Source organism: Populus trichocarpa, chromosome 10 (genome assembly GCF_000002775.5).
Source record: "Populus trichocarpa isolate Nisqually-1 chromosome 10, P.trichocarpa_v4.1, whole genome shotgun sequence".
Lineage (NCBI taxonomy): Eukaryota > Viridiplantae > Streptophyta > Magnoliopsida > Malpighiales > Salicaceae > Populus > Populus trichocarpa.
The window spans coordinates 4,452,859-4,463,748 of NC_037294.2; the positions used below are offsets into that span (position 1 = coordinate 4,452,859).

At 33.6% G+C, this 10,890-nt stretch overlaps 1 protein-coding gene across 1 annotated transcript; it reads right to left on the bottom strand.

Moving 5' to 3' along the window:
- Positions 1-2,918: 2,918 nt before the first annotated feature.
- LOC7497980 (DUF21 domain-containing protein At4g14240) lies at positions 2,919-8,838 on the bottom strand. Its single transcript, XM_002314382.4, has 13 exons — positions 8,457-8,838; positions 8,306-8,382; positions 7,890-7,973; positions 7,660-7,773; positions 6,817-6,900; positions 6,595-6,666; positions 4,930-4,997; positions 4,717-4,804; positions 4,291-4,364; positions 3,827-4,196; positions 3,687-3,733; positions 3,515-3,596; positions 2,919-3,200 (listed from the first exon to the last, which is right to left on the bottom strand). Exons 1-13 carry the CDS (start codon positions 8,692-8,694, stop codon positions 3,090-3,092), a joined length of 1,509 nt encoding a protein of 502 aa, XP_002314418.1. The 5' UTR covers positions 8,695-8,838; the 3' UTR covers positions 2,919-3,089.
- Between the last annotated feature and the right edge of the window lie 2,052 nt (positions 8,839-10,890).

A 10,890-nucleotide genomic window follows, 5' to 3' on the forward strand; every position in this document is an offset into this window, starting at 1 on the left:
TTACCGAAGAAGAAGAAAAAAGTCATTCTTCTCAAGTACAAACTTGGGTAGATTCCTATTTAAATTTCTCCAGAATTATTTGTGGCTCTACAAACTATAAGATAAAAATCCTCTTAGAAAGGTAAATCTTCTAAATTGATTTCCAAAACTAAAACAGGTTCTTCCTCTCAAAAAACCTTACTTTCATCTTTACAAAACTCTCAAATTGATTTATCTCAAAACAAAAAAAAATCAAAAGAAAAATTTGAATATATTATAAAATGAAATATCCAAAAAAAAAAAAATATTCTATTGAAGATGGATTTTTACATCTTGGTCCTTCAAAAACAACTTTAAAGTTTCCTTCAAGTTGTAATTTTAAACCATGAGATTTTACATAACCCTGGTCTTATTATATGTCAATCCTTTAAATAACATATTTAAACACTTCAAACTTCACCAAAATCATCTTGAACCTGCCTATTCTATATGTATTATCCAAGAAATCCTTCACTCTTTTGATTGGAAACAAGTTCTTCACAAAAAAATTCATTTTCCAGTCAGTTTCCAAGCCAGACTACATAACTATTATCGCTCTACACCTATTAGGATTACCAACAAACATGATTTAATACTTTCCTTCTCCAAACTCAAAAGGTAGTCATTCTTTGTTATTCTACTTCAACAACTCCATAAACACTTCAAAATTACCAAACTGATTTCACCAATGGTGGGACTATTTTGGCCCTTTATATGACCTTCTTCAACTTCATTCTATGATTGAAAATGGTTACATCTTTTTCAAACAAAATTACAAAGCCATAAAATGTGAAAAAAATATTTCCACCACTTCTCCTTTTTTGTTCAAATTCTTTGTTCCTTAGGTCTTCTCATAATTGTTTGATTACAATACTCAGTATGAATTCCCCATCATCATCAGAAAATCCAAAGTCAAATAGTGGGACTCCTTTACAGTAGAATCCAAGAGCTCCAAACCTGTAGTCTTACAATGATTAAAAGAAAATCAAAAGGCCAAGATTAACGACTTAAATCCTCAATCTAAGTTCTTAGCCTAAAAATCTCATGCTTCAGCAAAATCCAAATAAGAGTAATTTGAAATCATAAAGCAGCTTTCACAAAGTGACTCTAAATCAAATGATTGTGTTTTCTTTTCATCTTAACAATCCATTATTGATTTAAAAGATAAAAATAAAGATGATTGTTTTGGCATTCTTCTTCCTATACGAAAACCCTAAGCATTTTCGTCTGTGTATATATGTGTGTGTAAAAAAAAGAAAAGAAAAGAGTTTTTAGAGGCAAAAAATATTTATGGCCCATTTTTTATTTTGTTCTCTTTTTATCAAGTCAATCTTCTTTATGGCAGGTACATCTAGGCCCATCTTCTCCTGGCCCTTTATACTCCTAGTCCAAATATTTATGTCAACACAAGAAGGCAAGTTTTCCTCTACTCGCAATACAACAAAAAAAACTTTCAATGATAGAAGACAAGGCAAACAACTACTTCAAATAGCCTTTCAAAAGCTTAATAATTACAAGACTTTGTAAAATTTTAAATTTGCTATTATTTTTCCCTATAAATAGGTGGCTCTCTCTTTGTTCTAAGACAGAAAAATTTCTTTAGACAACTTTTTGGTAGAAAAAACCAATATCTTTAAAGAAAAATCTCTATTTTGTATTACTTATATCCAAATTTATATCTGATGTATTTACCTCAATACAAATTTAAGTAAGATTATTCAAAGTTCAAGCTTTATTTTTTGTGCTAGTTATATATTTTATATTCTTGCATATATTTTATATTCATATGTTTATAAATATTCCCTGGGTTTGTTAGAGAATCTTATCCTTTAGACTTTCTCATCAACAGAATCTATTTGTTATTTATTTATATGGCCAGTATACTAGTATTCTTTGCAGCACTAAGCAAGTTGCATGATAAGACCCATTGTGAATCCTTGTGATCTTCTGTGTGCCCTCATTAGATTTTAGATTATTTATTTATTTATCTCATAACATATGCAAGGAGCTAGCTAGGAATAGCATCCACCAAATTCCAAAGAGTCCCTGAAAATCAGGAGGCAGTAGATGTGCCTTAGAGCTAACTATCTACCACAAAATCGGACATATGACAGCCCAAGTGAGAGACAGGGATGACCTTCAAAACTATGACAAGTTCAGACAAGTCCTTTTCCAGGTGATTTGTCAAGGAGACAAGCTGATGGGTCTGCTTTGTTATCTTCCTATTCGCCGGGCTCCCTTAACCCCTTCTCATCTGGTCATACTCAGGGGGGCGACACTCACTACACGCCACCCATTGTCTCTCCTACACAAATCTTCACAACCTTTGTCTATACAAGGCCTTGCTTCTCAAAGCTAATTTCCATGTAGCACAAACACACCTTGACAATTACACTCATAAACAAGCATATATATCAAGAATATTATGGCAGGAAACTTGCCCACAATGAGATTGCCAAAGCTCCGACCGTGGCAAAGGTGTTCAAGAAAGGTTCGAGAGCAGAGAACGCGTTTGTATATCATATGGAGGTGTACAGTGATTCTCCTACGCTGGGATGAGTAAATATTTTTTTTAGTGAAAACTGGTCCAGCTAGATAGGTCTAAATCTTGAGAACTTGGTTTGATCGTTTTGTTTTGTGGAAAAGGTCGAATTAATGGTCAGCAAAGCAGAAGATCATGTGTAAATTTTTCAATGAGACTCCAAGAAAAAAATTTATAGACACTTCCCAACAAGAAACATTTAAATATGTTTTTCTAACCAATAAAAATTTCAATGACAGAACAGAGAAATGTTTTTGGAAGAAAACAGTATGCTGAGTAATACTCACAGCACAAACAACTTGGTCCCAGAGAGAACTAAAACCAAAAGAATATAAAGCACAACGAAATCACAACACTCTGGTACAAGCCTACAATTTATTCATATGATCTCGAATTAATTGTCATGTAGATATATAAACAAAACTTGTTTTCGCTATACTATAGGCATATGCTTCATAGAATAACGAGGCAGACAAAAAAATCTCTTTTCAGGATTTTTTCCAAAAGTACATGGGTGTGTGAGACCTATTTATCTCTTGTTTCCAAGAAAAGGCTCACCGGCAGTCCCTTGTAATCTTGTGGCACTTGAATCATTCTCCGATTTCTTCAGTGTTTGCCCCGGCTTACTTTGGTGGCCTCCCTGGGAATTATAAAAAGAGACAAATCACTCTACCATCACTTGAAGAATTCATTTGGGTATTGAAAGAAATGAAGATATCTCAAGGCTAAGCAACAAGAGTAAAACCAGTAGGATACTTAGATCTGCGGAATTGGGTGTATTTGTTGGATATAAATTTCAGAATGACGAACCACTATTGATTTTGCAAACGTGAACATGTGAAGCAGTTTTCAGGTTGTTGTACTACAATCACTGAACATGCTTGGGATTATAGATGAAGCATACAATAGAATTCAGTGCAAAAAGAAAATGCCCAAGACATGATTTTCACTTACAGATCCCTTATTGGCTGTTAACCTTCGACTTGATGGTGCCCGCGCCACAGATGAAGCAGCTGCAGCTGCAGCCACACGGATTCTGCAGAGTAATTTAGAAGAGAAACTGTCAACTTTTTGGCCATCTTTGGGCACCAAAACTAAATTTCTAGCTGGATCAACTCCAAAATACCTTTTATGTACATCTACATATTCATCTGTTTCATCCACAATCTCCTCCTGCATTGTTAAGACTACTATTAGCATGCTTGGCAATGATTACTTAGATCATACAACTGGAAGGAAAAAAGATAACAAAGGTCTCTGATTTACCTGCAGAAGTTCTTCAAATACATCTTCTAGGGTGATGATACCAATTACTTCACCATCTTCAATGTCCTCTGATAGCAGGGTCATTCCTTTAATTGAAGCATCATTACGCTGTAAAGAAGGCTGCCTACTTGGCCTTGAAACCCTATCCATGTCCACAACAACGCTATCTAACTTCTCATTTGGCATGGACAACAATGGAGTAGTCAATTGGGACTCTTTGCCAGTTACTTTGTTTCCTTCATGTTCTTTCCCATCAATTGTTGGTGGAAGAGCCTTGCTTTTCCCCTTGGCCTTCACAACAGCTGCCATATGACTGCTACCCTTTTGAAACTCATTCAGTATATCATACAGAGGCATATCAGATGGAACCCTGGAGAAATTTCCACAGACAAATACTTAGCACATATTCTGTACTTTGTTTGCAAAGGAAACCAGAAAAATATAGAGAAAAAAAAAATGAACACCGTGGAATTCTTCGGATTGAAACTGCACTAACTGGGGTCTCTGTTTCAGGTCGAACAGTGAGAAGGCTTTTCACCTAATTCCAACAAAAATAAAAACAGCCACATGCAAATCAGTTAATTAGAAAACCAGAGTAGCACATATAATAGGAGAAACCTATCAATATGACTTTATATATTACACCATCTCTCAACCATATTCTTCCATCAAGAAATCAATCGAGTGTTGTGCATGTGACCATTGATTTTACCAAAAATGTTTGAGGGGTGTACTAGAGATTAAGAACAGACTAACGGTGACAATGCATTTATTTTTTTATGGAAGGGTACGATTGATAAATGATATAATGTATAAGGTGATATTAGTAGGTTTCCCCAATATAATATAACACTTAAATTTGAAAAAAATCTATAAAATACAAAACCCACCAAAAGTAGTCCAATGATATTTTTTGGATTCCCAGAATATACAGGAACTCTGCTATGACCGCGTGCAAGAACTTTTCCCATTGCCTCCCTAAGTCACAAGTATTATTAAATAAATATATAAACACAAGTTTATGCAATTGTTTAAGTGAAACATAAGAAAGTGAAAATGCCATGGCAATAGGAATAATTCAGGAACAACTGAGCAGAACTTACCAGTCCAACTTTGAATTGACATCTAGGGAGAAAGTTGATTCAATAGGTGTCATAGCCTCTTCAGCAGTCTGTTCAAGTTTATAAATGAAACATAAAACATTACTTTAAGATGCAAGCTGAAAGAGAATCTCAGATATTTAACTTGGGCATGGAATGATAATGAAATAAGACACTTTGTGAATTTATTGGCCAATCTGCACACTCCCCTCCCCCATCCCACCAATTATTTTTCTACTTCATTTAGATACTTGAACTATGAGGCATTTGGAATAGGACCCCTTCTTCGATGTTTGGTACAAACAATCATTAAATATCACATGTTTCTTTAGTTAACCTTAAAACTTGAGTTGATTGACTTAAGAAAAATAAAGCAACAACCAAACACATAATTAGATGATTTGCCTAATATTATAACCAAGGACTGATCAAAACCGCCTTCACCTTGCATTAAATTTTCTCACAACTATATGATTATATCCATTAAAAAAAAAATTGTAGGAACGGGGGATGAAATGAATTAAAAATAAAAATAAAAAATCAAGTAAACCTCACTAGTTTTGCATCTCCAAATTTTTCATCACTTCGAACTCAAAATTCTTGATCATAAAATGATATAAATTTGAAAATCCCATTTTCTGTCATGGAAACACACTAGAGCACCAACATGACTCCAAATATTTGAAAACCCCAATAGAAAAATCATAAAATGATATAAATTTGAAAATCCCATTTTCTGTCATGGAAACACACTAAAGCACCAACATGACTCCAAATATTTGAAAACCCCAATAGAAAAAAAAAATCTTTTTTTTACTGGCATCTTATTATCTCTCTTGTGTTTCATTCATGAGCTATCGAATTTGGTTCTTGGTGTAACTTCTTTTTGCTTACATATCCAATTGTGTGTGTATGTAAATATAGGTATTTTGGTTTGTTTCAGATCTGAGTTTGGTTTTTTAAAAGGGTAACAATTGAGATAAATGGGTATTGAGTATAATTATATTCTCTATGGTGTGGACTAAAATGCAAGGGAAGAAGAACCATAGATGTGACAATGAAAGTAATAGATTTTTGCTTGACATAACAATAATTTAGCTAGCCGGGGGGACAAGAGTGATTTTCACATGTCATTTGACAAACAAATAAAATGGATGGAAGAGTGTAAGAGTGTCAATCTAAACATCACATAATTCAAGCATTAGAATAAAAAAAAAGTGAGGGAGTGTCAATCAAAACAGGCAATAGCTGGGGAGGGGGGGGGGGGGGTTCGCTGAATTTATTTGACTTCTGGAAATGATCAAAATTCCAGCTTAGATATGAAATTCAAATCAACTTAAATAGAGAAGCTCCACCACACCCCTTGTCTCAATGCTTTTCAAGAAGTGCAAGCAAAAAAGCAAAATACAAATGACTACTGAAGACTCCACTCCACCACACCCCCCCTTCCCCAATCGAAGCATCAAATTTCACATGAAGTGATCGCATTTGCCTAACTAGTACATGTTCACGCATCTGAATTTGTGAGAATGCAACAAAAAGAAAAAAAAAAAAGTTATGTACCATCCATGACGGTTGTTGCAAAACAAAATGACCAATATCAAAATTTTACAGTGAAGAATGGCAAACAAAAGGAAAAAATAGATGCCAATTTCAGATGGTGCATACCTTTTCAGTCAAATCTAGTGCCCCACTAATAATTGTTGTCTCATCATGTGTGAGTTCACCACCCTTGCCAGCCTAGATGTATCAAGAAAAAGATGTTACATTGCAAAGGAGAAAAGGAAAAGGAAATAAGGATATACTAATACTTCCATAGATTTGGAAATCTTGACACATTTTTTAGGTTGATTAACTTGTTATCTATATGTAGTTTATATTTTAATTTACCTCCAAGCCGTGGATGGAAACAAGGGCTTTTAATTGTGCCCGTCTAAATAATGCTTCGTTATGTCCCAATACACAATCCAGAACCTGTAGCATGACATTTCTTAGAGTCAGAGAGTACATAAAACGAATGTTTGAGGGTAGACTAAATTATCGAGCAAGCAATAGGATGCAGAAAAAAACGAATGTGGTTTTTTCTTTTTATTTTGAAAGCCAGAAAAGGCTAAATTTAACAGAAGGTTCATTGTTCAAGTCAGGTAGGAACAAGTAATGAAGGTACAATTTTTTTTCCTTCTTCAATGGGAGAGGAAAACACATCTTTAAAGCTGAAGAACATGGAAGAAAAGTACAGCCATTCACAACTCTCTATCCTTATTCTATGATATAGCTGTAGCAAACCACAAAATCACTAATTAATCTAGCTCCACAATCACCATGTTTCTGCAGCCAAGACCATACACGTGAACAGTGAACCATTAAGTGAAAGAAAGATGTAAAAGACCACAAATAAGAGCAAGAGCTAGTATTTACTTGACTCCAGAGGACAACCTTATCCTGTTACTTGCTAAGAGAAAACTTCAATGCCACTTAGCTCTTTCAAAGCCATAAGCTGTGCTAGATACATGCTTTTATACTGATAAATAATTTTTTTTTCCAATAAGATGAATTCATACAAAGGAAGCTAGAAAACCTAATCATCAATGGATAAAAATAAAATAATAGGTAAAACCTCGGGCTTGTTTTTACTACTTTTCATTTTAAAAGGGTATTAGAAATTATCAAACAACTACTGATCCCACTTTACAGAAAACTTTGGGTGTAGTCAATTTCCGCTGTGCTACTTACCTTCCCGATGGGATATGAAATTGGATAACAAAGTATCATTAAAATTCGCACAAGCCATACAAAATTGGCCCCGACAGCTAATCCATATCTGGTGCATATTGATTGTGGAATAACCTGAAAATAAAAAACGCCCACCTCACTTAAGCCTAAAAAGATTACTATATTTAATATTTTAAGAATATTTAACAAAAAGTTGCTTAAGATGAACATGAGTAGACAAAAAAATGTACCTCTCCAAAAGCTAGAACAAAAGTCACGGAAAGTATTATAGCAACATACTGATTGAAAAGCTTATCCAAGTATATAGGAAGAGCCTGCAAATCAAATCACAATATCCAACTGCTGTCAACAATAGCTAATTAAAAGTTAAAAAGTTCAAGCATAATACGAATATTCAAGGGAGATGAATTGCGCATTATCTGCAAATTCACTAAGCAACCTCACTTTCCAAACCAAAGCTAATCCGGGCACTCACATTTTTGCAGTATACTTTCCAAAATCTCAAAATAGCATCCCTACCTAATAGTGGTTAATCTATATAGATAATCTTAACAAATAATGTTAGAGGTAGTGGAATCTTCTCCTAATTGCTTGTAAATGCTACATCTCCTTGATTTTTTTCAACATAAATTCCAAAGAAGATTACCTCCATAGAAGCAGCATTGCAAAGAAGCAGAGTCACCAGAAGCTGGTGCTGTTTTTGAACCACCGGAAGAATCGCAGCTAATAAAATTAAAATTAAAATTAAAATCAGAGAAATTCAATTGAAATTGAAAATTAATTAAGAAAGTACGAACCAGCTTGTTTTTTCTCGGTGGAAGTGCCGCTACGTTGGAGAATTTCGAGGTCGACAAGACCAAGAGACATGAGGCCTAAGGTAAGCCCAGACATGATACCTGCGAAGAGAACGAGGAAGCAAGAAATTCCTGCGTACGCAAACCATGAGAACGATCCAAACGGTATTTCGTCTCCGTTTGATTGACCTCCTAACTCCGTCAACATCCTCGTCGCCATCACCGCATTTAACAGTTGCATCTTTATAATTCAAATTTTATTGATAAATATTATAATTTGATTTTGGATGTCTTTGTAAGTTTTCTTTCTAGTTGTTTCTCTGTGAGATCAAGAAAGAGTCTAGTGAGAGCGAATAAAAAGATGAAGAGTATACAGCAGCTAGCAGGGCAGGTGGCTGCGATACTGGATTTATAGAGTATATTGTAAATTAATCCCTCTATTATTTAGAAACGAATTTATTAATCCCTCGTTTTTCAAGATTAATTATTTAATTCTTTTCCAATTTATTTATCTAAGAAAAATACGTAGATAATATGGAAATATTTATGAGAATAGGAGGCATTTTTTAAAATAAACCAATATTAAATTAATCATGGTTGATAATTATGAATTAATCATGCTTGATTTAATATTCATTTATTTTTAAAAATGCCTTCTATTCTCATAAATATTTGTATATTATCAATTTATTTTTCTTAAATAAATAAATTGGAAAAGAACACAAATGGATGTAATGGACTAAATAATTGGTTTTGAAAACAAAGGATTAATAAATTCATTTCTCAAAACTAGATGGACGAATTTATAATTTACTTCTGGGATATTAGCCATGTCAATAGCACGTGGCGGGATCACGAGGGTTCTTGCTGGGTCAAATGAATTAAATGCTTTTGAAATACGAACGGTGATCTGTCTTTGTGGCTAGTTTTCTGACACGTAAACGAGGCACCGGAATATTGGTAATGAACGAATGCGGGTAAAATTGTTACAATTTTTAGGAGGGTTCGGTAGAAAATATTTGTTTTTTAAAGTATGTTTTATTTAGAAATATAGAAATATATTAAAATATTATTTTTATTATTTTTTAAAAATTATTTTTATCATTAATATATTAAAATAATAAAAAATTATTATATTAACAAAAAAAAAAAACAAACCTTCATTTGAGATAGCATCACGTGAAAGCTCGGGCTCACTTCTCACATCTTCTCATTACCGTATAAGAGAAAAAAAAAAAAAGAGGACATCAATAAAACAGTATAGACCAAAATTTATTATACTATGAATTATGATATTTTTGTCCTCTATCATATAAAGCACAATTTAGAGGTAAACTAATTTTTTCACATAATTTTATTGGTATTTTCAAATTGAATGAAAATAAATTTATTTTTTTATATTTTTATTATATAATAAAAATACTAGTTTACTTTTAATATATATATATATATATATATATATATATATATATATATATATATATATTCAAACACGGGTGATTATTTTTACATTGTATAATTACGCTTGAAATTTATTTTCTTGAACATGGATCCAAAGGTATTTTAGTCTTTTCATTATAACATTTTTGTATTTCCTAAATCGGCAGCAACACAATTTTATTAAAAGTTAGGGAAACAAATTGAACTGTTTTAAGGAGCTGGGAGGGAGGGGTAAAATCGGTTTTGGAAAGACCAAAACAAGGATAAGAACACATCTAAATCAATCCCTAAACACCCCACCTCATTTAATGGGAAGTATAAATACAAGGAGGAGAGAAAAGGTGACCCTTCCTCTTCCCAAAGTCGTCTGCAGTAGTTGCATGTTGCTCTTCCCTTCCTCCTTCCAACGAAAACCGAAACCAAACCAGTAGAGAGTGTCTTGTGAACGTGTGAGGGAGAGTTGAGACCTTGAGAGAAGATTGGACAGCTGCCTAGAGGGAAAGGAAAAAAGGGCCAGAAAACATGAGAGGAAGAAGAAGGAGGAGAACCAGCAGGAGAGGAGAAAGAATATTATTAAACCTTCCCCAAACTTACTTAGATTCGAAAGGTATGGGTCATGAAACTCCCTTCCTCTTGTCCTTAAAACCTGGAACTGGAAATGAAGAAGAACACCCTAAGAAAATTGACCTAAGACCTAAGTTAGTTGTGAAGGAAATTGAAATTAACTAAGAGGACAAGAAACAGAAACGAAATGAGGCCAATTCCCAGAACATCTAACAAAGAAAATGAATAAAATGGAAAGAAAAAATCATGGTAGAGGGTCGGCCTTAACTATGAGGTTGGCCAGCATGCATGTGTGTGTTCTGCTGGAATTTGTTGAAAGATTTTATGCTGGAATTGATGGTTTTCAATGTGTGTGTTCTACTGGAATTTGTTGGAAGATTATATGTTGAAATTGATGGTTTTCAATGTGTGTTATGCTGGAATTTGTTGAAAG